Here is a 27,745-nt window from a genome sequence, read left to right as displayed (position 1 = left end):
ACTGACTCTCCAGGGGCTCGCGTCCAAAGCCGGGAAGATGAGACCCACATAACCACGGTCTCCACCCTCCCCACTGGTCCGTGCAGGCTTGGGCGCGGTCCCGCGGGGGCCCAGTCCGACCCCGGCGGCGGGGGCGCAGAGAGTAGGGGCGGAAACCTCGGGGCGAAGGAGGGGTCGGGGTGGCGGTGGCTAGGTGGGGACCTTCCCAGCTCCCCCTGGCGACGCTTGGGAATTCCGAGGAACCGTTACTCGGTGGAGACACCGAGGTTTTCAGAAGCGCCCCAAGGTTCCCACCCAAAACCCGCGGTCCCCAGGCTTGGCGCCCCCCGCACGCTCTGATTGGACCGCGGGGAAGGACACCCCCCCGCCCCTCCGGAAGCGGCGCGCGCACGCAGGAGAGGGGTTTCCGCGGGGACTCCGGGGCCCGGGGGAGGGGGCCCGGGGGCGGGAGGCGTCGCGCGTGCGCGTGCGCGTCGGGAGGCGGCTGGGAGGGCGGGGCGGGGCGGGGCCGGGCGAGAAACGGGTGGGCGTGTGCCGGGTGGGCGCGTGGGGGGAGGGGGCGCGCGCGTGCGCAGCGGCGCCCGAGCCAGCGGAGCGCGAGCCCGCGAGGAGGCGGGAGCTGAGGAGGCTGCGGAGGGGGCGGGTCGCGCCGGGCGCCACGTCCGCAGCCCGAGGCCGCCTTCGCCGCCGCCGCCGCCGCCGCCAGCCGAGTGTCCGGCTCCGCCGCCCGCCCAGGCGTCTCCCGAGCCCGCGGCCGTCCGCGCTGCGCCAGCCGCCGCCGCCAGCTCCGTCGTCTCGCCCGCGGCCCCAGGCGCCGGTCCCGGCGGTGAGTCTGGCCGGCGAGAGGTCGCGGGGCGCGGGCCGGCGTCTCGGCCTCCCTGCACTGCGTCTCCCGGGGCCCGGCCGCCTCCCGAGCTGGTCCTCTGGGGGCTCGGAGCGGGAAAGCGGGGGCGGGGCGGCGTTGGGGGCGGCTGCGGGGTGGCGGGCTCCCCGCTGGGGCTGGGAGGTGGTGGGCGCCCTTGGAGCTGACTTCCAGGCGCTTTGGGGTTCGGGACTGGGAAGAGGGATGTAAGTAGCGGCACTGTCTTGGGGTTTCCCGGCCCACTCGCCCCGACCTGTTGAGAAACCGCTCTTGGGGGGCGCCCTGTGGACTTTGCAGGTAGGAAGGGGCTCGACCTCACGCCCACCCTGAGCCTGAAAGTGAGGCCTGAATGGAGGGCGCCGTGACACCCGGGGGCGGGGGGGTGACTGGGGCGCCTGGAGCACCCCCGGTGCCAGCCCCGCCTCCTGGGCCGAAATCAATAAAAACTCTGCCCGCTGTGACCACGCACCTCCCAGGCTGCTCTCCGAGCTCCCCCGGACAACCAGATGGCCTCCGAGCCCCCTCTTCCACGGACACGGGGCGGGGAGGCCGGGAGTACAACGTGGAGCTGAGGGAGGGAGGGAGGGAGGTGCCGAGCTGAGCCCTGGCCACAGCTTCTCCTGGGTCATTCTTGTGCCACTGCTGCCACGTCACTCCCTCTAAAGGGAAAGGAAAAACAGGCGCGCGCCTGAAGGGACCGGTGGTGGAGGGAAGGGGCCGCCCGCCGGCCCGCCGAAAGAGGCGAGTTCTTGTTTCCTTTAGAACCCCTTCCACCGCGGAAGAGCTTCCAGTGAGCGAACCCCCCCACGAAGACTCTGCTGTTGTTTCCCCTTTAAAACTTGTACAGGTGTGGATGCGGTAAAGGGCTTCCTGGGAAGATCAAGATTACACGGCAGGCAGGCAGGCAGGTAGGTAGTTGTGTGTGTGGGTGTATGTGGGTGTACACCTGCCTGATTTTGCTTTTTTTGTTAGTAAAGAAAGAGAAGTAACCTTTTAAAAACCCCTTTGTACCTTGTTTTGCCTTTTTGGTCCTCTCATCTCTTTTAAGTCTTGGTTATAACATGTACCAGAAACCAAGTGCAAAAAGTTAAAGGGCAAACTGAGATGCAGGTTTTGTGTGTGCTTCTTTTAAACGCCAGGTCAGTTCTTAATCTGCTTTGGGGTTTTTCGGTTGGCTTCAGCCACTGAATGTTCATTGAAGAAGGGCTTGTTATCATAAAAGCTCAGTGCCCAACCGAGCTTTGGAGCCACAGTAGGGCCTCAAATCTCTGTCGAACTGTTGAGCTGGTCCCGACTCATGGCAACCCCAGTTCCAACAGTGACACTGATCCAGTGCCGAACTCAAAATTGCTGTTGTGTTTGAGCCTGTGGTTGCAACCATGCTGCCAGCCCCTCTTGGAGGGGGTCTCCTCTTTTTTCTTTTCTTCTTTTTACCCAGATTGATGTCTTCACTAGGGACTGGGCTTGCCTGATACCATGTCCAAAGTAGGTGAGACGAAATCTTGCCGCCGATGCTTCTAAGGACCATTCTGGTTGAAATCTTCCCAAGACAGATTTGTTTGCTCTTCTGGCAGTCTGTGATATCGTTCATCTTCTTCACGAATACCATAATTTTTTTACCCTCCTTATATTGGTCAGCTTTCCTGACAAGGGTCACGCGTATCTCAGTCCTCATGGTGAAATCTTTGCTCTTTAACATGTTTAAAAATGCCCAAGGCAGCACATCACTTGATTTCTTCACTGCTGGGCTTGTGTGGATGCTGACAGCGCTGTAATTCTGCTTACGGTTGAATTTAGGGACCACGTCTAAAGCTTGCCATGTGAGACCGTCTGCCTTGAGTTGTCAGTAGGTGTGTGCTTCTAAGTTCCCTGCCACTCAGGCTGTTTCTCACTGTTGGTTTGAGGTAGGCGCCATCTTTAATGGCCACCTGTTAGGGGTATTTATTAACCCAAAGGCTCACCCAACTCACTGCCATCGAGGCGATTCCAATGCATAGCGACTGGCTGGGGGCATAGACCTGCCCTCGTGGGGTCCAAGACTGCAACTCTTCATGGGAGCAGACAGCTTCATCTTCCTCCTGTGGAGCAGCTGCTGGCTGCAGACTGCTCAGCTTGCGGTTAGCAGCCTAACATGTATCCCGCTCTGCCACCAGGCCTCTCTAGAAATAGTGCACTGCTGTTTTTATAGCCACTCCTTTTTTGGCGCAGGGTGGGCATTAAAGGGCTGCAAAAATATGTGTTTTTGAAGCTCTCAGTAGTCAATGGACAAAGAAGCATAAACACAGGAGTGAGGATGTGGCAAAGTTCTGAATTACATGCACTTAGAAATGTTTAGCTTCTTTTAGCCCATTTTTAATGCAAGAAGGTGGCGTTTTTGAAGTGGTGCACTAAAGAAAATTGTGCACTATACTTTGGAGCTAGGCTTCTAGCAAAACTGGTTTGTGTTACTTAATTTCCTTTGGTGCATAGGGAGGTGAGTGGTATCCATAGGCAAATTTGGGAACTATTTTCGACTTGGTTTCTCTTATGAATTAAAACTTTATATATAAAATCTTACTGAGATCCACAAACAATACTGATGCATCTGTTCCTTTCTTCTTATAAAAACGTCCCCAGGAGGCATTTTGTTTACTAATTTGTATTATGGGAATAAGTTACCCCTAAGGAATAGGGCTGTTATTAGTGCTTGTGCAGTGTATTTGCCAGCTGCTCTGTCTGTGACAGCAGGAGCCCAGGTGCCATAGTGGTTATGCCCGGGGCTGCTAACCACAAGATCAGCGGTTCGAAACCACCACCTGCTCCGCAGGAGAAAGACATGACTTTTTACTGCCATAAGATTCTTGGAAACCCATGGGGGTGATTCTACCCTGTCCTCTATGGTCACTATGAGTCAGAATAGATTCTGTGGCAGTGAGTTTGGGTTTTTGGTTATATCTGTGATGAAGGAGCCCTGGTGGGGGGGACGGGTTGGGTGTTAGACTGCTAACTGCAAAGTCAGCAGTTCAACTCCATTAAGAGCGCTGCAGGAGAAAGATGAGGCTGTCTGCTCCCATAAAGATTTACATCCCTAGAAACCCTGCAGAGGTTCTCAACCTGTGGGTCGTGACCCCTTTGGGGGGTCAAACGACCCTTTCACAGGGGTTGCCCGATTTATAACAGTAGCAAAATGACAGTTATAAAGTAGCAATGAAAATAATGTTATGGTGGGGGGGCGTCGCCACAACATGAGGAACGGGGAATGGTATTACAGAGTGAGGCATTAGGAAGGGGGAGCACCACTGCTGTGGGGTCACTAGATGGCACAGTGGCTAACACCTAGTTGCTAACAGCTTGCAGCCACCAGCTGACTGCTTCGGGAGAGAGGGGATGTAGTAATCTGCTCTCTGCCACAAACAGTGCAAACCTTAGGGCCTACGGTATGCCTGAGCCCTTGTTGCAGCCCCTGTGCCGGGCCACCTGTCCGCCGTCTTTATCGCTCCCTTTTCCAAAAGTCCGTGAGGCAGAGTTTTGCTGTGGGAGGACGTCGGTGTGATTCTGAGCCCAACTGGAAGCAGTTGCTCCGGGACCAGAGAACGCGATTTTGCAGTGGCCCACGTAGGAGATGATGGTGGGTGGGGTTTGTTAGACTAAAGTGGTAGCCGCACCGTGGTGGTGAGCAGTGTGGTGTTACTACTCTGGATTTACTGGGGACTCCTAGTTTGGGGCCTGAGCACCCACCAAGACAGGAAATAATGGGCAGACTTGCTCCGTTTCCCAGGACTCCTGACGTGTTGCCACTGGATTGAATCTGTTCTTCCAGCTGGTTTTGCTTTCTTTCATGTGTTAAAACACAGACCTGACTGATGTTGCTCTGCCCCGAGGTCCTGATGGCCCTCCATTGTCTGCTGTCCACAGGAGGGGGAAGTCAGTTCCTACCTGTCTTCTTCCCCCAGAGATTCTGTGTTAGAGGAAAGGGTAAGGCTTTGTGTAGGACAGGCAGTTTAGAATGCATACAGTTACTATTGTAATCAGACTTGTTTCGAAACTCAGCTAAAGTAGCCAGGATGCCTGTGCGCATGATGACATTTCACTGTTTCTGTTCAGGGGACAGTAGTTTCTGTGGACGCGGGTTGATATGTGTGTAGGCAGGCAGGCACCCAGACTGCCCTACCTTCTTGGAATTCAAATCAAAAGGGTCATCCTCCTCAAAAGGGAGGACTTTCTGCAGATGTTGTTTTGCGATTGGCTAAACAGTATTCCAATCTTAGGGCTGGGTGGGGCTTGGATAGCTTTAGTTTATATTTTAAACCACCTGGTAGCCAGGACCCAAAGTAGCCTTTTCCCCTCAGCCACACAGTTGGTAGGTGGGACGCACCCTTACTGGTTTGAGAGGGCTCTGCAGAAAGGTCCCATCATGGGCAAAGCTCTCCTCCCCCTGCTCGCTGGCCAGCTGTTGTTCTTCTGTGTCGCTTGCTTTTAAACCTGAAATGTATGTGAGATGAGAGTCGACCAGGAAGAGATGGGGCTCTTGACATGTGGCCTGAGACAGTTTTCAATGCGAGTGGCTGTTGGTGGCCTGGAGACCTTTCCAGCTCCTGGTGGCCCCCAGGTGCTGAGAGAAACTGGGTCCCCTCCCTTGGGTTTTCAACTAGAGCAGTGGATGGTATTTTACACCCGCGGCATGCGCTGATGGACTCAATGGCGTCCTCTTTTACACAGACGTTTGGGTGTAAAGACCTGGCAAAGTCATCTTCCCCATGCTAAGATCACTCTCGAAAAGCCCTGTTTTCACAACCTCTCCTTCCACTGCCCTGAGCCATGTGCACTTTTGCCTGGATGATGAAGTCTCCTCACCTGGGGCTTCTTTCCCCGGGGCTGCCCTTCTTACTTACTCCCTGCCCGCCCTGGTGGACAGAGTGGCTCTTCCCTGCCACCTGCCTTTCTCTGATTCCCCTCTCCCTCAGCCAACTCTGCCCTCGGAGCTCGCTGTTTGTCCTTCTCCCGTCCCTCCGTGAGGTGTCCCTTCAGAGGCAGCCCTGCTGAAAACCCTACCACCTCTGCCCTGTCCCCCTCAAGCTCCTCAAAGCCATGTCTCCACTGCACTCGAACACCGTCTGACTTACAGAGTCTCTGGGGATTTGTCTGAAGTCTCGGGGTAGGGGATGGCTCACATGTTCAGCTGCTAATTCTGAACTGGAGCTCCGAGTCCCCCAAGAGGTGACTGTGAAGACAGGTGCTGAAACACCAGCCACCGCAGACCGTGTGGAACACAGTTCTTCTCAGACCCACGGGAGGGTGCCGTGAGCTGGAGTCTCCACCAGAGTGCCCATTTCATGAACATCGATCCCTGGACTATCCTGCACCCCTAAAACACTGCCAGGTCCATGTGGGTCCTCCATCACTATTTGCTAAAGAAGGTACTGAAATGCTTATGAAACTCATTTGTACTTTGTAGAGAGAAAGAGAGACAGTAACTTAGGCTCCAAGTTCATATGACTAGGTGATAAATAAGTTCCCGAAGGGCTTCCAACCCTAATTTTCTACCAGGACAATGTATTGTAAAGACCACTTTCAGATCTTTTAATTTACCTTAGTCCAGTGGATTTAAAAGCAGACACACTGAGACCGGAGAGGACATGGAGGAAACAGCGTTTACCTGTGTTTTCTTCATTTGCATACACCTTACTTAGAAACTGCTTGCCATCAAGTGGTTCCCAGTTCCTGGTGAACCTGGTGTAAGCGGGGGGGGGGGGGGGAAGGGGGGGTGTCTGTCTGACCTCCTCTGGCTTCATGAGGGGAAAAGAGAAGCAAACTCAACATCAGGCCGAGCTCAAACATGCCTCCATCCACCTTCCTCCCCTCTCCCTTACCATCCGCACCCTCCCACCGCAAACTACTTCTCAGCTGGGTGTGGTAACTCATTGCATCAAACACACATAACTCCCAGGCCAAACTCACAGCCATTGGCTTTATTATTATGGAAATTAACAGAGTACAATTCAAGGTCTGAAATGCCCAAGACATAGTTCTATGAGAACCACCTCTTCCCTGCCATGCCCCTTCCAGGCCAGACTCTGCTCCTTGGCCTCTGCCTCAGTGTCCCAAGGTTCTGTGAGGGCTGGCAGCAAATGCCCAAAGAGCATGCCACGGCATCGTAAATCTCAGCCCATGGAGCGCTCCGTCCGTCAGCACATCTAGCTCTACCCCGATTAAGTGCCTGCTGATGCCCGCCTGAAGCAGGCCTCCCGAGAGTGAAGGCCCTCGGCTTCCTCAGTCCATGGCCTCTGGCTTTCTGCTCTGGCTCGGGAGGAGACCCAGTGCACAGGAGCTGGTTTCCACTCACAGTGACCCTGGGTGACAGGGAGAGAGCCCCGCAGAGTCTGTGGCTGGAATCTATGCAGTCAGACTGGCCTGTCAGCAGCTGAGCACTGGACCACGGTGCCACCAGCGCTCGTTCTTACGTCTTAGTTCCCTTCTTAGTTTACTGAAAGGTCATCATTGTCCTTTGGACAAACTTTGAATGTTGTTACCATATATACTCAAGTATAAGCTGACCTGAATATTGACCGAGGCACCTACTTTTACCACCAAAACTGCATAAAGTTGTGCTGAAAAACAGCTTATACCTGAGTATTACGGTACTTCTGTTCCTAAAGCTCTGAAAACATCAGACTAACCCACGGCCATCGAGTCACTTCTGACTCATAGCACCTTTCATAGGGTTTCCTAGGCCTTGGTTATCAAGCTTCATGAGACCACACAGCCTCATTATATTCCCCTGAAGCAGCTACTGGGTTTGAACCACTGACCTTGTAGCATTACAGTGCTTACCCAGGTGCTACCAGGACTCTTTAAAAGCCATCAAAATCTATCTCTTTATTGACTTCTTGATGATGTGATCTTTAAGCCTATTGTAAAATAAATCACAGCTAAGCTTGCCAATGTTCTCTAGGTCCACAGCGGGGCTCAACCTTCCTAACGCCGCCACCCTTTAATACAGTTCGTGTTGTGGTGCTCCCCGAACCATAACATTAGTTTTGTTGTTACTTCATCATTGCAATTTTGCTACTGTGATGACTCGGGCGACCTCTGTGAAAGGGTTGTTCGACCCCGAAGGGGTCACGACCCACAGGTTGAGAACCACTGCTCTAGGAGGAAGCCCTTAGACTGGTAGCCAGTTAACCCCGGCCTTCCAGTTATCTTCCAGTCAGTGAGTCACCAGGCAGGAAAGCTTGGCCCACACCTGTCTGCCTGGTGTTTGAGGTCAGCTAGTCATCGTCTACTGGTGTACCAGAAAGCAGTTCACAATAGCACGCACGCTTTGAATCTGCGAGGAAGGAGATGAAGTAGTCTTATGGGTGTTTTAAAATGTTCTTTGTTGTTTATCTGAATAAAATGAAGTCTTACATTAGCATGTGCTAAGCATTGGTCTCAAACATTGAGATTAAAATGTGAGTTTCTTTCTTTTTTTTTAGAGATCATGAATCAAGCCGATAAAAACCAACAAGAAATCCCATCATACCTTAGTGATGAACCACCAGAAGGTAAGACGCCGTAAGAGTAGAGGAGGTGTCCCGGTGAATTAAAGCTGTGACTGGTTTGTCAAAGTAATTCATTTCCCTTGTCAGTAAACAAGCTCTCAACATAGGATGTTGACAGACATCTTTAGCCTCTAATAGGAAAACGGATTGATGACCGGGTGCTATAAAAAGGGTAGGGAGGCCACGTGTGAGCTCCTTCAGCTTCCGTAGGGAGCAGGAGGTGCCATCTCCACACCAGCCCGGGGCCATAAGGTGGTGGTCTGTTTCGCCCTCTTCTGACACCTCTCACCTACCTCTCTGCTGGGTGTGCTAATCGACCCCAGAACACTCACAGGTGGGGCGTTTATTGGGGAAGTCAAGGAGTCCTGGGTACGCACGTGTAGGTTGCTAACGGGAGGTTTGCGGTGTGAAACCATTTTCTATCCCCTCAGGTGTTAGTCTTGGGCATTCACTGGGGCAGTTCTCTTCTGCCCTGTAGGCTTACTGTGAGCTGGAATCGAATCAATGGCGGTGTGTTTAGTTTTATACTTAGGTATTAGGAAAATTATCAGGTTACCACACGTCAAGATCAGTCAGTAGGGAGGCAGTCACTGGTCCACAGCAGCGCCTCTTTTCAGCCAACAGCCAGGTCTCCCTGTCGCCCTCAGCCTCTCCACCACGCTGTCGCTTGGCCTCTGCCTCGATGGTCTGGGAAGCCCGCCCGCTGCCCTGCCTCACACTGTCCGAGCTGACGCTCTGTCTCATGGTCTCATTGCCTCTGCTTCTCTGCCACCAGGGCCTCTGTCTGTCAAGATCAGTCCCCTGGGAATTGAAAAAAAAAAAGTTGCCACAACCTTCTGAGCTGGCCTCATGGCTTTGGCTGTAACTGGCCCAGTGGATGCACTTGGAGGCCACTGTTTGGAATGTCCCTTTTCCCGAGGCGCACACTAGCCTGAGACGAGCATGCGGCTGAGGGCTTGTCTGCAGCCAGCCCCGGGCGCCACGGCAGGCTTCACCTTGTCTTGTTCTGCAGGCAGAGTGGACTCTGTAGCAGTGAGGTTGTCTTTGTTTGTTTGCTTGTTATGTGTGAACTGGAATCCTGGTAACAAGACTTTTTTACTTCGTTGATATTTACTGAGAATAAGAACTGAGAAGTTTGTGTATTTTATTAAAAAAACCAGCCCACTGGTTCACATGACTACATTATCATAAAAATAACATATTTTTCTGAAACAAAATTGCAAGCAGGGTGATATCGTGTTTTTTAACAGTTGTGTAAATCTTGTTAATGTTTGGGTTAGAGGACAGCTGGATGTCACAGTGGCGTCTGCACTCCATCTCTTTTGTCATCACGTCATGTAGCCTCTGGAACACGCACATTACTGTACACCGTGACAGACTGGACTTGACAAAGCAGAATGACGCTGCGTAGTCTGTGGACATGAGTTTTAGTTGACGGAACCCCAGAGAGTCTCAAGGGGTCCGAGGCCCTGGTGGGACATTGAGAACCAGTGCTTTAAGGGAAGAGGGCCGTGTCACTAAAGATGAAAGGGATTTTATGAAGGAATTGGAGACTAAAAATATTTTCCCCTTTTATTCTTCTGCAAAAAATGCTAAACGTCTGAGCACAGCTCTTTGCCTGTGGGGCCTGGGAGTTCTGTGGGGGTACCTGGGCCACCTGTGGCCACTCCCATCATTCCCTTTTCTTTTCTTTATGAGGCAGAATGAAAGAGAAGCACGAAATTGCCAGGCACTGCCCTCAGGCAGGAGTGAGGCCAGGGAGCATGCCAACTGATGGCCAGTCCCAGGGTAGCTTGGCCTCTTATTTTAGCTGAAAACTGGCCATAATGGAAAATAATCAGAACAGCAATTATCTTCTTAAGGATTTGGGGTGGGGGGTGCGGCATGGGGAAGGCCGAGGCTTGGGCGTTTAGCTCGTCCCACAGTCCTGGTGGTGCACTGGCTAAAGCGCTTAGCTGCTACTTGAGTTCAAACCCACCAGCTGCTCCTTGGGAAAGCGACATGGCTGTCTGTTTCCATAAGGATGACCTGGAAAGGGCTATTAGGAGTCTGAACTGAGTTGGCATCTGCAAATGTCTGGTTTGTAGCCCATTGCAGTGAAGTGTCAGAATCTGCACACCACGCTGCCCGGCCTTACCTTCTCTCTCCACTGACAGCACCTATCAACCCAACCTCTCCCCCGGCAACTGTGGACACTGTTGTTCCTTGACCAATGGGGTTGTTTGCATGTAGTTCAGAGGTACCAGGTGGTAATCACACTTACTGGAAATACAGTCACCAAGTAAGAAAGAAAGCAGGCATCTCGGGATGGGCGTCACCTACAGTTCACACACACACACACACACACACACACACACACACGGTGTTGCAATGTATCTATCCAAACATTGGCCATTTGAGCCATTTGGGGGTATGTACAACCCGTGACATTAATGTTGTTTCTCACGTTGTATACCTCCACTTTAGTTGGATCGTCCAGTACTGCCCTGTGTCACTTGGTGCAATGTTTTTAAGGTTCATTTGTGTGGTAGCATGTATGAGAACTTCATTTCTCTGGTTCAAAAATCACACTCACCGCCAGTGAGTCATTTCTGACTTATAGCAGCCCCAGAAGACAGAACCCCCTCTGTGGGTTTCCGAGACTAACTTTACAGGGGTAGAAAGCCTCATGTTTGGCTCACAGAGAGATCGGTGGTTTTGAACATCTAACAATGCGTAACCCCCTATGCCACCCCAGCTCCAGTGTGACTATCCTGAGTGTATTGACGGATCTTCTGGATACATGCGGTCTCTACTTCTGGCTCCTATGAACAGTGCCCCCATGAGTACTGTGTAGAAGTATCTGCCCGAGTACCTGCTTTCTGGTCTTTGGGCTTCACATGCGGGAGTGGAGTTGGCTGGATCACAGTGGCACTTCTGTGTGTTACCTGTTTTCCATGGTGGTGGCATTACTTTGCAACCCCGCCCGCCAGCAGTGGGTGCAGGTTCTAGTTCCTCCTGCACCGTGCGACACTCATCATTTCCTGTTCTCCTGATGGTAGTTGTCCTGGTGGGCTCACTCTCCTTTTAGGATACGATGTACAAGATGGCTTATGAGCAACCATAAAACTGCACAAGATGCATAATGAGAATAACTGGTACAAGGGGTTATAGGGAATACAGGGGTGGGGGTGGATGATGGGGAGGGTGAGGGGATCTCAGGAGTAACTGGTGGAGACGGGAGGGGGAGGGACCTCTAGAATGGATCGTGATTGCGTAACTCATTTGGAGGCGATTTCACCATGGGAGAGCGGAGTGTTCTAAAAAAATTGATATATGTGGGGATGATTGTACAATTCTCCTTGATGTGATTGAATGGTTGAAATGTATGATATGTAAATTACTTGCCACTGACTGTCAGGAAAAAGAAAAGTGTACTTAAGAGAAACATTTAAGCCAGCATTCAGTTCCATGGCAGCCAGCTCTAAAGCATTTCTTCTGGCCCATACGAAGGCATTTTAAAGGCATGTGCCCATCTAGGAGTTGTTAAATACATCTTGAGGGACAAACTGCTTATTTGTATTTCTATGATTGACCTTATCAGATCAGCCTCCCTGTTAGGAAGTCAGGTCACTCAGCAACTGGTGGTGCCCTCTGGCTAATTTGGACTAGGTTTGGTCTCCTCCTTCAGAGGCTGACACGTGACCATCTCCTGATGTTCTCTCCCATTAGGTTCAATGAAAGATCACCCACAGCAGCAGCCGGGCATGCTGTCCCGTGTGACTGGGGGCATCTTCAGTGTTACAAAGGGAGCCGTTGGTGCCACCATCGGGGGTGTGGCCTGGATTGGTGGGAAGAGTCTGGAGGTGACCAAGACCGCCGTCACAACTGTACCTTCCATGGGCATAGGGCTGGTGAAAGGGGGCGTGTCTGCGGTGGCCGGAGGTGTTTCAGCTGTTGGGTCTGCTGTGGTCAACAAAGTGCCCCTGACAGGAAAGAAGAAAGACAAGTCGGACTAACCCTGGGGCACGGGGCTCCCCCAGCGTGACGATGCCAAGTACAGACTGCAGCCCAGGCACCTGTTTTGGACACTTACCTTCTCATCTGCTGTGCTGAAAGTACCATCGCCGCCGCCCGGCTTTGTCCAAACTGGAGCGCTAGCACAGCATGGGAAGGTTTGCTCAGACTCCAGTCCCAGCTTTGTACCTGGTAAATGTTACACTGCGCAGTTGTCAGCGGAGGAGAGGGCGTGTCTGCGTATTTACTGTAGGTCTTTGTCTGACAAAACACGTGACCGCTACGGTTCAGAGGATGGGCGCTACGTCTCCTGTGTATCACGTGCCAGGAGACGAACTCATTGGCCCTCAGAAGGGAACCTTGAACTACATAAACTCTACCTTTGATGTGCCTACTAGTTTCAGATGTCTTAGTTTTTTATAATTGTAGTTGACGAGGCCAAGAGGCCTCCTTTTCTTATTTAAGCTGGCTGCAAGAAGCAGGGATGAGGGAGAGAGAGTTACAAGATGAACGGCGTTAGGGTTCCGAACGCTCACCAACTCCTGTTAGACACGCACGAGTCCCCTCATTTATAGCTGATGCCTTACGAAAGGAAAGTGCGTTTCTTAATCCCCTGGGTGTCATTCGGCGTCACTGTGCTGGATTCTTTGAAAGATCGTGAAGTTTATTTTCCCTTTAAGACAAGAATCTCAGGAGTAGTGGAGTAAAGGCGTTTTTTGCTGTCTGCAGAGAAGGCTGAACTCTTGGGAGTTAAAAAAAAGTGAACCTGTCCACTTTGTTCCCAGGTTCATGCTGCACCGCACCGTCGGCACAGCCGAAGGACGCTCCTCAGTGGCCAGAAGCTTAGTTCACAGTCTCAATAATACTAGCAACAGATGCGTCACAAGCTGTTTTTCAGACCCTGATCAGAATTTCCTAAGGCACCCAGGATCGCGCCCCGTTTATCCCCAGGCTGGTGCAGATGGCTAAAGCAGGCAGACAAAGAAACCCCCAAACAGGTGAGGACCATTTTACGGGGAAGGGAATGGGGCTCCACAGATACACTAGGAATGTAGCAGTGCTTCCCAAAGGTTGCGATCGGCTTTTCAAATGTCAGTGTCTTGCGGTCCTTAAAAGCAGTTATGCACGCCATGCCATGCTTCAAGACTGTTTCAGGCAGGCAGCGACACGTGTGCCCTGGCCTCACACGGCTCGTTCATTCCCCCGAAGCCCTCGCGGCTTCATGTTTAAGTGGCTCTTCTCCCTTCCATGTTCGCTTCCAAGAAAGAGCGAACCCCTCTGGCAGCTCTCTGGTACTCTTTGTCACAGTGGGTTGTAACCCGAGGCTGGGACACATCTCTGAGGTTTTCCTCCCACTCAAGAACGGATGTTTGCCAGCATCCCACAGGGGCAGGAGTGCCTGTCCTGCTGTGGCCCGTCAGTCAGCAGCCGGCCCGAAAGCTCGGAGCAAGTCCCTTCTGAGGGCAAGGCCGACGCTCACTGGTCAGCCACACGGCGATGTGAACCCATAGATGGATGAGACTGAACTGGTTTCTAAAAGCGTTGACAGTGTCCACAGGGGGTTCAGTCAGAAGCTCATTGAGGCAGCTCATTCCACTAGTCAGGAATGAACTGGCCATTCCAGGCAGTAGGACTCTGGCCAAGGGGATGAAATATTTACAAAACAACTCTGCCAACGAGAGATGAACACTAAGTGACACTCTAAGCGAGGCACCTGCAGAAGCTGTCTCCTGCTTTGTGAGAGACTGGCTTCCTGGCTCCTTCGCTTCTCATTCTCTCTCATTGCCACGGACTTTGTCCTGTCGCCCGCCCACCCGCTAAGGAGACCTGAGTGTGCATTTCTTTTTACCTTTGTGGTGACACTTGCCAGAGGGAAAAGAGCGGTAACGATGATGATTTTTGCCACAAAGGTCACCTGATGCTCCAGCTCACCCGGGCCCTGCACCTCCTGTGAAAGCAAAGTGGCTGTGAGGTGTGGTCCCCTTGGAAGAGGTGTCTGTGAGAGGAACTTTGCCTTTGGGCGACATTGCAGCTGCACACTAGTCTTCTCTGGTCTAAGGACGTAGACTAGCCGTTGGACCGGGACTGGCTTGTGTCAAAGACCCAGAGCTCGTAGCCTGCGCTGGGAGGCCTCTGCTGGCCACCTTTGTCTTCAGGTGGGTGGGGTCGGGCCCAGCAAGGAGAGGATCAGCCCGTGTGGTCCCACTGGAACGGCTGTTCTAATGTGGACATGATGAATCCTGTACTTGGTGCAATGTCTGATGAAAAGACCAATTGAATTAAATTTTTTTGTTGTTTTGTATTAAGGGAATGGGAAACGAACACATGCATCTGTTTGAAGCTTTATGATCTGCATATGATAAAATGTTTCTTAATAAAGATCTAAGGAAGTAAAGGATATTCAGAAATGAGGCCATTTCCTGAAACTCTTAAGTCAAAACCTAACCCCAAATAGGAACACATGCATTGATGCCAACATGACGATGGAAAACATTTCAAGATTCCAAAGATCACAAGCTTTTAGGTCTTACTTCATCTTGAAGTTCTGTAGGGTGGGCCCAGGGCTTCACATGTTAGTGTGCTCTGCAGGGGCACACTTGCACACACCCTTTGGGGACATTTGGAAGAGTTAACAGCATCACCGGGAACACTCCTCTCTGCCTGGGTGGCTGTGAACCAAGCGTGGCTCCCACAGGGCGGCTAGAGTCAGATATAATCAAGGTGAGAGAGACTCACCTTTGCTCCCAGTTTTACAAAGAAGGGACAGGTTAGCTTGGAGGCACATCTGCCTCTCAGTTCCAGACCCAAGCGGCCTTGCTCTTTGTGGATAGATTCTGGTGCTCAGCTGCTTTCAGGGCTCTCTACCCGGGCCCCTACACCAGGACTGCTTGGGGGGAGGATGGGAAACGGTCATTTTGGACACCTACTTAACTGCTGTCCAGGGTGTGAAGGAAGTGGTTTATTGCCCTTTGGGCTACCTTTCACCGTTGGCCAGGTTTCCCACAGCACTCTGCAGTTGGTGTGAAGAATGACCTCTGCCACTCACATCCACAGAAGTGGCCACGCTCCTCGTGGACTGGTCGTGGTGCTTGGAACTCTGCCAGCCTGCCCGCCCCAGCCAGCACACCTGGCCCTGCATGTCGGCCAGGTGTTCCCATGTACTCTGGTGGCAAATTACATTTTGCTACAGCAGTGAGTTCAGTGTGACCACACCGAATGTATGTGGGAAACGGTGTTCTTAAGAGCTGGTTTCCAGGGAAAATAGCTCAAGCCTTGTGGGTCATGCGAGGACATGCTCTTGTCCGTTTTGAATTCTAGCAGCGGTATTTCCTAAGAACTCAGTAAGAATGTAGGGTGTTGAAAAGGGTAAACAACAGCGACTTCGATAATCCAGGGGCTAAAATAAATTAGATGAATCTGGCTTTAAAGAAAATTCAACACCCCACCACCACCACCACAGCATACATCAGGAGACTTAAAAAAAAAAAAAAGACAACTTTTTAAAAAAAAAATCCGCTAGCGTTAGATTACAACAGAAATGTATCACTCTAATCCTGACTGCCTCTGCTTCTGTGGGAGAACCCATGTGGCTGAACTTGGCGGTGGCACTGAAAAAAAATCCAGAACTCACTGCCACCTAGCAGGAACCCGACCCTGACTTGTTTGGTGCTGTTGAGTCGGCTCATGGCCGTTAGGTCGGAGATGAAACCACTCGGAGCCACTGTGTCAATCCATCCTGTTGAGGGTCTTCGTCTTCTGCTGACCTCTGACCTAGCATGACGTCCTTGTCCAGGGACTGGTCCCTACCGGGGAACCCTTCCAAACCAAAGAATGCGAGGCGATGCCTCTCCACCCTCGCTTCTAAGGAGCATTCTGGTTGCACTTCCTTCGAGACAGATCGGTTTGTTCGTCCGTCACTGCGGCCCTTTCCCTGTTCTTCTCCATCATTCCGTTGCTGCAATTCGTACATGTGTAACCTAAGAGCTGCAGATCACACACGGCCACGCGACTGCCAGACCTTCCCAAGACACCCTCCTGTGTTCTCTCCCCCAACTCCTCAGGGGCTGTTGGAAGCCTGTTGGCCCCTGTGGATGGGGGCCCGGCAGGCAGGGAGGACACTGGACAGTAGCTCCTCTGCCTCTCACCCACTCATTACTGCCTGCCCTGGCATCTTGTGCATACAGCGTAGGTCACATGCATTCTGAATGGGCACTTTAGGAAGGGCAAGACCATCAGCACCAACTACTTCAATAAACCTTCAAGTCAAACCTACCGAAGAGCCCTAAGAGCCCCAAGGGCACTTCCCAGGCGATAGCTCCTCCTTAGATGGACCTGCCATGCCGACCTCATCTGCCTTCCACCAGGCTGGCTGGCACTCTATGGAACAGTATCAGGTGGCCTGGGGTAAGTTACTGACTCGCCCTCTGCTCATTACCTCACTGTGGACCAGCTGACAATGGGAGTCAGCTCTGGGGGTGGTGACTTTCAACAGATGCCTGGCACTCAGTGGGTGCTCCGATGAGACTGCTCTCCGAATTCTGGATCTGAGCAGATCTGGCCCCTGGAGGGAGGGTTACCTACCTGACTCGGCCTGAGTGGTGAGAACGCTGCCTGCCTGCGAGTTTCATGATTTTTCCATTGCGTCAAAGGCCACGCGGAGACCATGCCCAGATGTTTGAGCCTGTTGTTTGCTTGCGTATTACTTGTTACAAAGTTCAAACTACACAGGTGAGCGTGAGCCAGTGAGCCTGCCTTTATCTGGGCAGCATTTACCTTGGAACAAGACGTGGCTGTAGAAAGCTGGAACGCCACCACTGGGCTCCGTCCGGACCCCCGCTTTCCCACTACAAAGCTACACTTCCTTCAGACAGGTAGACAGATCGTTTCAAGTGTAAGCGATTTTAGAGAAGTTCTCATTCAAGTCCCTACATCCTTATCATGACCCAGTGCGTTCACGTCAGGCATGGGGACTTCCCATAAGCAACTGTTCTTTCCCGCAAGGCTTGAGGAGCCCGACTTGGATCACTGCGGTGCTGCCAGGGCAGCTGAGTGGCCTTAGCTGTAATGCATGTTAATTTTTCGATAGTCAAGGACACGGGTAGGCTTCAAGTGAATCCATCTCCTCCAGGACAACACCTGGTTCTCAGACACCCATTCCGTCCAGCTGGGTGAGGAAGGCCGATTTCTCGGACAAACACGAGACGTTTGTGAGTTTCTCGAGATGTTTACAGAGTTCACGCCCCGAGAGAGGGCGGTTTCCCAGAGCGGAAGGAGCCTGGCTTTGCTCACCAGGTAAAACACTGCGTACAAGATGTAGTCATGCTTGAAGGGGGGCACCTGTGCCACTTTGAAAAATTAACGTATACAACATTATGCACGTATTTTTGTTTTGTTTAAAAAAACAGTTCAAGGTCAAGGTTACCAACTTTATTCAAAACAAATGCCCGAACTTCAGCTTCCAAATAGAACACAGGAAGGCAGGGATGATTTAGAGCTCTTTCAAATACTTCTCAGAAGCCAAGGTCTATACAACTGCCGGCACCTACCAACTGCCTGCAGGAGATGTGGCCATGGCATCCAACAAGGTTTACGCCCTTGGAGACGATCGGGAGCAGCTCTCCCAGGGCTATAGGGTGACGGTGAGTCGGCTGGACCCTACAGACAGCTGTCTTTGCTAATGTTCATCTCCACGCCGAGGAAGAAGCCACACGCATCACTCATGTCATTCCTCCACGTCTATTGGCGCCACGGGGTTAAACATCGGCCTCCCCTTTGGGCCTTGGATTTTACCCAAGTTCACCTCAAACTCCTTTTTGGTCCCGTTTAGGGCTGCCAGGGGCCCGTCCTTTATCCTGTAGCCCAAAGAACGAAGCTTCCTTATCCTGTGCTGGACGATCTGCGGGGTCAATTCGAGCACCATGGGCACCTCTCTTATCTGAGGGATGGAAACCCCTTCTTTCAACAGCCCCTGGATCCTTTCTTCCAAAACGGGAATCGGGTAACACAGCAGGGTGGGGCACTGCACCACTAACCCCCTCAGGTCATGACCGCTGCACTGGAAGGCATTTCTGGAGAAGGCAATGCTGTTCTGGATGCTGCTTGGACAGAGCTGGAAAAGGAATCCTTTGAGTTTGGACAGGAGTTGGAGGATTTCCAGGGCGGCGAAGCCGTGCTGCTGGAGACTGTCCAGCGTGGCCTTCACGGAGGCAGGGGGAGTCGACAGCACAAACGGGTCCTGACTCAGCAGTTTCAGAAGCCACACCTTCAGGTTGGCTTCGGAGCCCCCCAGACGGCGATAGGACTCTTGGAGCACGCTTATCACCTGCTTATTGTTCTCCACGGGCTGCTGAAACACGGCGGGGGCCGTGGTGAGCAACCTGCTGATGATGACATTCCTGAGCCCCAGCTCTTGAAAGAACTGCACATTCTGCTTCCGGTTCTCCTGGTCTTGGACTGTAAAGAAGGATTCCGGAAACTGCTCGATTAACCGAGCCAGCTCGCCTTCGCTTTTGCAGACCGACTGCCAGAGCTCCTTCTGGGTGTTGACGGTGGCCGGGCTAAGGACCAGAGCTTCCGGGCAGCGCTCCAAGATGCTGGCGATGGCAGCCCTGTCGGCCCCGAGCTCTCGTAAGATCCTTACGATCTCTTCCACACAGGTGTCCTCTTCCGTAAGGACCCACCCTTTGAGCCTGCGGATTTTCCTCACATCAATGGAAAGCTTTGAGAGCTTCTCCACCGTCGCCTGGTTTTCTGCCTTGGACCCGCTTGTAGCTGTGTAGACGCCCAGGCGGGTAGGTCTAGGTTTTGGAGTTAACATCTGTCTGAAGGCAGACAGCCCGCAGGGTTGGGGCCTCATCAGGAGCACCCACCGCATGCCTCTGGTCCAGGGGCTGTGCCCAGCACTCTGGGACTCGGCTGCAGCACCACCCACCTGGAAGGAAATGAAAGGGAGCTTTGATATAAAGCGTGTGGCCTTTGGAGCACAAACATTCAGACTTGAGCTGTCACTGCCAAGGATGGACTGGGCATTCTCACTGCCAGGGAGGTGATGCTGACTCACGCAGCTCTGTACTATGCAGTAGAACTGCCCCTTGTGGGTTTTCCAGGCTGTCCATCTTTACTGGAGAGGGCAGACTTCAGTCTTGCTCCCTGGGAGGGGCTGGTTCAAACCACTTACCTTTCGGTTAGCAGATCACTACGCCATGATTGGCAGCACCAAGCACCAAATCTCCTTAGGATCTTACTCGTGGTTAATTCCCACGCATCACAACGGAGACATGAATTTGAAAATTCATGATCTACCTGAACTCTGTAACAATGAGGCAGCTACTCATCTTTTATACACCAAGAGGTCAAAGGCTCCCAGATCTTAAGAGGCTCTATCTTGATGGCCCCACCCCCTCTACCCTCTTTCCACATGAAGCAGCTTCAAAATAACCCGTGGAACAATGCAATTTTCCCACGAACTGATTGAAGTCCCCTTCGTATACACATTTTCAAAATGCCTGACATTTTCACGTGGCTGTCTAATTGAAAGGCGTGTTGAATCTCCTGATTCGTGTAGGATATGACCATCGTCCCTCGAGGGGAAGGCGCATCCATTTTAGGTAAAATGAGCTAACCAGTGGTTTATGAGAATTACACAAAGATTCTTTTTAAGACTGAGGATGAAAATAAGTCTTAGCGGGACAAGGTGAGAAAGGCCACCTGACTCCTGGAGAGGCTGCTCTGCCGAGCCCCAGGCACTCAGGTGAGTGGTGGTGCAGTGGTTAGGCACTGGGCTGCTCACCACACCTCAAGGTCAGCAGTTTGAAACCACCGGTCTCTGCTTGAGAGAAACATGAGGCTTTCTACTCCCGTAAAGAGTTACAGTCTCAGAAACTCACAGAGGCAGTTACAGTCTCAAACTCACCCTGTCCTATAGGGTCGCTATGAGTCAGCATCAGCTCGACGGTGGTGAGTTTGGTGGACAGGTGAGCGAGTTTAAAATCATCTCACCAATTATCCCTGCATGACAACCGTTAGGCGCCTTCAGAGGGCTACCCTGTGCCCAGTGCATTAGGAGGCCCCTGCCACCCACTTCCTTTTGTCTCTGGTAAATGAAGACATGCCTGTATTATTTTTAACTTTTAATATTTGAGGGGTACACGTGTGTCGGCCTTGCCAGAGGCTCCCGTGCTGGGCTATTGAGCTAGCAGCCTTCTCTTGCTGTCTGGGCCTTTGTGTCTAATCCCGCCCCCTCCATTGAGGACCGAGTATGTGCTTCCAGCCGGTCCTGCCTGATCCTAGTGAATCAGCCTCTACATACGAATCGGCAGTCAACGTTCTTAGTGTGCTTTGGCATGGGTAAGACAGCTAGTGGCACACGGATTAAGCAGTTCAAATCCACCAGCCGCTCTGAGGGACAGCGATGGGGGTGGGGCTGCCTGCGCCCGCGAAGGCTGGTAGTCTCTGGCACCCTGTGGAGCAATGCCACTCTGTCCCATTTGGGTGCTGAGTCAGAAATCGACTCAGCAGCAGTGGGTTTTCAGAGAGCCTGACCTCACTGTCGGCACAGTTTCTGTTTTATTTCGTGATTGACCAGAGCTTTCTTCAGCTGATTCCTCGACCCGTGAGCCGGGAACGGGGGGCAACCCTGGAGTGCCACAGGAAGGGGGTGCTACAGTGCGACGGGCAGGCCCTCTCACCATGACCCACAGTTGGGCACACTGCCCATGCCCAGTGCTGGCTCCAAGTCACGGTGACCTCAGGGGAGTGGCTCAGACGGTCCTGACCAGAACTGATGCCCGAACTGTTCACGTCTCCATCTCAAGTGGAGGGGACAGCAGTGATTCCCAGCTTCGGCAGAACCACCCCCCTCGGGGCGCGGGAACGATTCAGAGCGGCTCCCAAAGCAGGTGCAGCTTTCGTCGTTCACTACCATCGAGAGGGCTGTGACTCAGACACCTGGCCCTGCGTCATCCTCATGAGGACTCGACGTCTCTTGTTGAGGGCCGTCCTCTTTCTCGCTGCCCCTCATGTCCGCAAGCACGGAGTCCTTCTCCAGGGATTGAACTCTCCTGACAAATGCCTGAGGCCAACTCACCGTGGTTGCCTCCAAGCAGCACTGTGGTTGTACTTCTCCCAAGCCGTCCCGTGTGCACCTCTGGCGGTCCAGATTTCCAGTATTCCCTGCCAGCGCCGTAATTCAAACACATTCGTTCTCTGTTTTCCGCATTCAGTGTCCGGCGTTCACGTGCAAAGGCGGCCATGGGAAACCATGGGCTGAGTCAGGCACGTCCTAGTCTTCAAAGTCCCGTCCCTGCTTTTCAACATTCCAAAGGGGTCTTGTGCAGCAGCTTTCCCCAATGCAATGTGTCCATTTGGTCTCTCGGCTGCTCCCCTGCGTGTTCACTGTGGATTCAAGCAGGATGAAACCCTGCCACCTTCATTCTTGTCTCCAGTTACATGATGGGACCCGCTTGGTCCGGTTGAGAGGATTTGGGTCTTCTTTATATCGACGTGCAGTCCACACCGGAGGCTGCAATCCTTGATCTTCATCAGCAAGTACTTGTCGTCCTCCTCACTTCCAGCCAGCAGGATGGTGCCATCTGCATACCGAAGGATGTGGGTAAGCCTTCCTCCCATCCTGATGCCGCATTCTTCCTCACACAAGCCGGCGTCTGTGATGAGTAGCTCAACTTACCAGTGCCGTGAGAGCTCACGACCCTGATGCGCACCTTTCCTGGTTTTAAATCAGGTGTCCTCCTCTCTAGTCACACAACTTTTCCTTGATTGACATACGGGCTCTGCAGGAGCACAATGGAGTGCTCTGGAATTCCCATTCTTGTCAAGAATATCCAGCGTTTATGACCCACACCGTTGAATAGTACAAACGTTTTTCATTGCCAGAGAGACAAAGAGTAATTTTTTTTTAATTAAAGGGGTAGTAGGCTAAATTTGCTTTGGGAACTTATGCCTTAAAGCTCACAGAGATCCTGGGAGGGCCAAAATAGGAGCCCTGGGAAAAGCACTGGGCTGAAAGATGCAAGGTGGGCTGTTCAAACCTCCCAGCTGCTCCACCGGAGAACGGCGAGGCTGTCTGCTCCTATAAAGATGAACTGTCTCAGAAACACTAGACAGGATGGTGAAGAGTTGGAATCAACTTGCAGGCAGTGGGCATGCTTGTTTGTAAATCTTGTACACAGTCGGAGATAAGTTAGCAGTAAATAGCAGCTATCACCCAGACATTTCTAGAACTGAGTGTCTTGTAATCATGTGACTTCAAATGACGTTTCGACACAAGCACATTATTTGCAGAGACTGACTGAGAAACGGCCACGTTGTATTTTAAGTGGTTCTGGTTTCCTAGTGAAAGCAACCCATGCTTGCTGCTGAGAATCTGCTCAGGTCCCACAGGCAGAGGAGGCAGGCAGTCTCTCCATCCTCGCTTCCACACCATGGCCGTCCGTATTCTGCCCTATAAACACAGCCTGGTTTCCGTCCTCTGGTGCTACTGGTTGCCATGTCATCCGGCATCAGAGTCTAAATTCAGCCTCTGGGGTGAAGAGAGCACCCACTCAGGATTTGGCTGGATCCTCGTTCTCGGGGTTCCGTCTTCCAGCAAGTCCCATGACCCGGGGCTGCTCGGGGCTGGGGCCGATGGCAGGGTCAGGCTGAGCACCTCAAGTAGCTGGCTTGGTGTGAGGGCTGAGCTACACACAAGGGCGGATCATTAATCCTTAGAATTGTGTTCACCAAGGCCAGATGCTGATACGCACAGCGGGGCCCAGGCAGTTCCTGAGATGTGTGCAAAGTCAGGGGCATTGTCTGCACGACAGCAATCGCCCGGGGTGATTCCTTCTGGTGAGCACACACACAGCCAACTGCAACAATGGAAAGCATGCACGCTCAGCTCACATTATATTCTGTTATGTGTTATTCCTGTCGTTAGGTGCCATAGAGGTGGTGCTACTTGGTGTACAACAGGACAAGACCCTACCCGGTCCTGCGCTGTCCTTACTACAACTACGTTTGAGCCCGTGGCTGCAGCCGCTGTCCCCATCTATAGACTAGCTTTTCCACTACACAGTGTAAATATTATCCCTGAGCATTAAAAGCGCCCCACTCAAGTACTCCCCCAATGCAAGAACACTTTGTTCTATTAAACTGGCATTCCACGATGCTCACCTTTCCAACATGATCACTGAAGACAGAGTGAGTGCATAAGCAAACGTGGTAAAGAAAGCTGATGGTGCCCGGCTATCAAAAGATAAAGTGCCTGGGGTCTTAAAGACTTGAAGATAAACAAGTGCCCATCTAGCTGAGAAGCAACAAAGCCCACATGGAAGAAGCACACAGCCTGTGTGATCATGAGGTATCAAAGGTATCAGGTATCAGGCATCAACGAACAAAAAAATCCTATCACTGTGAATGAGGGGGGAGTGCAGAGTGGAGACCCAAAGCCCATCTGTGGACAACTGGACATCCCCTTACAGTAGGGTCGCAGGGAGGAGACAAGCCAGTCAGGGTGCAGTATAGCACTGATGAAACATATTACTTTCCTCTAGTTCTTAAATGCTTCCTACCCCCCCACACACACACTATCATGATTTCAATTCTACTTCACAAATTCAACTAGACCAGAGGATGTACACTGGTACAGATAGGAACTGGAAATACAGGGAATCCAGGGCAGATAAACCCCTAAGAACCAAGAATAGGAGTAGCCATACCAGGATACTAAGGGGAAGGTGGGAGAGAAAGGGGTAACTGATAACAAGAATCTACATATAACCCCCTCCCTGGGGGACGGACAACAGAAAAGTGGGTGAAGGGAGATGCCGGAAAGTGTAAGACATGACAAAAATAATAATAATTTATAAATTATCAAGGGTTTAGGAGGGAGGGTGTGGGAGGGAGAAGAAAAATGAGCTGATACCAATGGTTCAAGTAGAAAGAAAATGTTTTGAGAATGATGATGGCAATAAATGACCCAAGGGATAAATGTGTGGATTGTGATAAGAGTTGTACGAGCCCCCGATAAAGTGTTTTAAAACGTTTAAAAAGCACTCATTAAAATGGTGTGCACGTGGTTATGTGGGCTGGACAGATTTGATTGTGTAACTTGCTGTCTACTGTTGAGCATTGAGGCTTGTGGCCATTTTTACTCTGCTAACGGCTGTGCACATGTTGATTTCCCCTTTCAGATGGATTCCTAGGAGAGCTATTAGAGTACATGGGTTTTTTAAGAAATATGTACTTTATTTTTTCAATCATTTTATTAGGGGTTCGTACAACTCTTATCCCAATCCATACATTCATCCATTGATATCAGCTCCTTATTTTCCCCCTTCCTCATGAACCCTTGATAATTTATAAATTATTACTTTGTCATATCTTACACTGTCCAATGTCTCTACCCACTTTTCTGTTGTCCATCCCCCCCCCCCCAGGGAGGAGCTTATATGTAGATCCTTGTCATCGGTTCCCCCTTTCCACCCCACCTTGCCTCTACCCTCCCAGTATCGCCACTCTCACCACTGGTCCTGACGGGATCATCCACCCTGGATTCCCTGTTTCCAGTTCCTATCTGTACCAGTGTACATCCTCTGCTCTGGCCGGATTTGTAAGGTAAAATTGGGATCATGGTAGTGGGGGTGGGGGTAAGCATTTAAGAACTAGAGGAAAGTTGTATGTTTCATTGTTGCCACACTGCACCCTGACTGGCTCATCTCCTCCCTGAGAACCTTCTATAAGGGGATGTCCAGTTGCCTACAGATGGGCTTTGGGTGTCCACTCTGCATTTCCCCTCATTTACAATATGATTTTTGTTCTTTGATGCTTGCTACCTGATCCCCTCAACACCTTGTGGTCACACAGGCTAGTGTGCTTCTTTGTGGGCTTTGTTGCTTCTCAGCTAGATGGCTGCTTATTTATCTTTAAGCCTTTAAAACCCCAGACCTATATCTTTTGATAGCCTGGCACCATCAGCTTTCTTCACCACATTTGCTTATGCACACATTTGTTTAAAGCGATCATATTGGGAGGGTGGGCACACACTGATTAGATTTGTTGTTCTTTGATGCCTGATACCTTCAACACATCATGATCACACAGGCTGGTGTGCTTCTTCCATGTGGGCTTTGTTGCTTCTCCGTTAGATGGCCGCTTGTTTATCTTCAAGCCTTTAAGACCCCAGACGCTATATCTTTTGATAGGCAGGCACCATCAGCTTTCTTCACCACATTTTCTTATGCACCCATTTGTCTTCAGTGATAGTGTTGGGAAGGTGAGCATCATAGAATGCCAGGTTATTAGAACAAAGTGTTCTTGCATTGAGGGAGGTCCAATGTCCACCAGTACACGGGTTTTGAGGGCAGGCTGCTGGGTTAGTTCACTGGAAACTGCTCAGCTGACATGGCAGTGAGCAGCCCGGCTCCTCTCTGCAGCTTCTTCTGTTCCGCTGTGCAGGAGATACCCAGCTTCCTTCACTGTCATGGATGAGTTGTGAGGGAGGCGGGGTTATCCTGACATGATTTTAGCCATCTTTAATTCCTTTGGGCAATTAGTGATCCCTGCCCTGGGGCCACAGTGGTTTACACACTGGACTGCTAACTACAACATGAGCAGTTTGAAACCACCAGCCGCCTCTCTGGAGAAAGAGGCAGCTTCCTGCTCCCATAAAGAGTTACTGTCTGGGAAACCTGCAGGGGCAGCTCTACTCCGTCCCCCAGGGTCATGAGGAATCAGAATCGACTCGATGGCAGACAGTTCTTGGAGCCTGTTTTATTAACACTGCAACTTCTCCACTTTAAAAAAAATGAACTTGTATAAACCGTTAATAGCAATCTCATTTTTGGATATGTTTTCTAGGTTCACTTTTTAGTTGCTAATGGTATCGTTCAGCACATCAAAGCAGTTAGCTTGCAGGGGTAAAATGCCTTTTCTTCAGGGTTCCCTACCAGACGATCAGATGCATCTCACTCGGCTCCTCCTGTATTTTCGTTTCGATTTTAAAAGTGAATGTCCTCAATTTATTTGAGATTTCCACGTGTGAACTGTGAATGTAAATAGGTTCTTTCCATACGTCAGTGATCTGAAAGCACCAGTTTTAAAACACCCCCGTGCCTTCCGTTCGACAGGGGTTCTGTTTGTAGTGTACCTCCACCCCCACCCCTAATTTGCAATTCCTTGCAGGAGTCCTGTTGGTGCTGTCAGTTATGTGTTGGACTGCTAACTGCAAGGTTGCCGGTTCAAACCCACCAGCGGCTCCTCAGGAGAAAGAGGAGGCTGCTCTCTTTGGAGATCTACAACAGCCTCGAACACAATAGGGTGGCTCACATGTAGGCATCAACTTGATGGCAGTGGGGTTTTGGTCTGAGCAGCCAGGCAGCTCCCCTCTGGCCTTTGCTGCACACTTGGCTCCCTCTGCTGACCACCCAATACCATCTCTCCGACAACTGCCTCTTTCCAAGCCTTTTATTGGGATGTAGGTGAAGGTCTACAGAACACACATAGTTTTCCATCCAACGATTTGGATGAAATAGTTGGATCATACAGATGTTGTTTCAGCGCCCCCATTGCAACCCCCTCTGTGAACCCCGCTCATCCCACCTCCACTCTGTGTTTCCTTTTCCAGCCCTCCTCCTTTCCTCGCCCTCCGGAATGCTGCCCTTTTGGTCTTCAGTGCCTGATTATCCTAACCCGGGACAAGTTCCGTTTCAGACCTGCAGGATGACCAAAGGCCACAGTCCTGGGGGTCCCACCAGTCTCTAGCTGACCAGTAAGCCTGGTCTTGGGGATGATTTTGAGTTCTGTCCCCCATTTCCCTCCCACTCTGGCCAGGAGCTTCTAGTGTGACCCTTGTCAGGGTAGTGGGCAGTGATAGCCGGGCACTGTCTAGTTCTTCTGGTCTCAGGGCTGTGGAGACCATTAGTGTGGTAGACGAATTGTTTCCATGCGTCTTCCGATTTACATGGGTCGAATCACTCTTCCACTTGCCCCACGACTATGACAAATGATGTAAACTCACACCTCTCTGTTCCAGCCTCTACTCCCAATCAATGCCCTTCCCTCTTACCTACACCAAGAACCCCACCCTCCCTCCAGGTGCCTTTCCTTATCCTAGGTGAATCCCTTCCGCTTGTGGTTTCTCACCCCTTTGGCCTGGCAACTCCAGGGTCTTCTTTCTCAGGTAGCTGGCCCCTCAGCTCTATCCCCCTGTACCCCACCTTCCCTTTCTCACATAGCTGGCCCCTCAGCTCTATCCTCCTGATAACCCACCTTCCCTTTCAATGGCTCATAAACACTTGAGGCCTTTCCCACAAACAACTCTCTCTTCCTCTCCAGCTATCGTGCCATCTTTCCCCGTGCAGACCCTCCCTCT

The 27,745-nt window shown here is 51.6% G+C and overlaps 2 protein-coding genes across 7 annotated transcripts in view; one reads left to right on the top strand and one right to left on the bottom strand.

Moving 5' to 3' along the window:
- The first annotated feature begins 623 nt into the window (after positions 1-623).
- TMEM263 (transmembrane protein 263) lies at positions 624-14,773 on the top strand. Of its 4 annotated transcripts, none has more exons than XM_075551034.1 (4): positions 624-826; positions 1,710-1,774; positions 8,317-8,385; positions 12,094-14,773. In XM_075551034.1, exons 3-4 carry the CDS (start codon positions 8,322-8,324, stop codon positions 12,378-12,380), a joined length of 351 nt encoding a protein of 116 aa, XP_075407149.1. In that variant the 5' UTR covers positions 624-826; positions 1,710-1,774; positions 8,317-8,321; the 3' UTR covers positions 12,381-14,773. The 4 variants fall into 4 exon arrangements, with proteins under 4 accessions (XP_075407149.1, XP_075407147.1, XP_075407148.1 ...); XM_075551032.1 differs by having other exon boundaries at positions 625-826; positions 1,710-1,770; XM_075551033.1 differs by lacking the exon at positions 1,710-1,774 and having other exon boundaries at positions 625-826.
- A 3,017-nt stretch (positions 14,774-17,790) lies between these two features.
- MTERF2 (mitochondrial transcription termination factor 2) overlaps positions 17,791-27,745 on the bottom strand; it is a 14,116-nt gene continuing 4,161 nt past the window's right edge. For all 3 annotated transcript variants that reach the window (XM_075551030.1, XM_075551029.1, XM_075551031.1), the window contains exon 2: positions 17,791-19,309. In XM_075551030.1, the coding sequence (XP_075407145.1) occupies positions 18,101-19,252 (1,152 nt within the window). In that variant the 5' untranslated portion in view covers positions 19,253-19,309 and the 3' untranslated portion in view covers positions 17,791-18,100. The remainder of the gene's footprint in view (positions 19,310-27,745) is intronic.

Source organism: Tenrec ecaudatus, chromosome 6 (genome assembly GCF_050624435.1).
Source record: "Tenrec ecaudatus isolate mTenEca1 chromosome 6, mTenEca1.hap1, whole genome shotgun sequence".
Lineage (NCBI taxonomy): Eukaryota > Metazoa > Chordata > Mammalia > Afrosoricida > Tenrecidae > Tenrec > Tenrec ecaudatus.
Note: the sequence above shows the minus strand (reverse complement) of the source record. Positions and strands in the feature narration are given on the sequence as shown.

Excerpts from the sequence above, each read along its gene's own strand:
- TMEM263 (XM_075551034.1), top strand. The coding sequence starts at position 8,322 with ATGAATCAAGCCGATAAAAACCAACAAGAAATCCCATCATACCTTAGT. Across the intron at positions 8,386-12,093 it reads TAGTGATGAACCACCAGAAG|GTTCAATGAAAGATCACCCA; the intron begins GTAAGACGCCGT and ends CTCTCCCATTAG.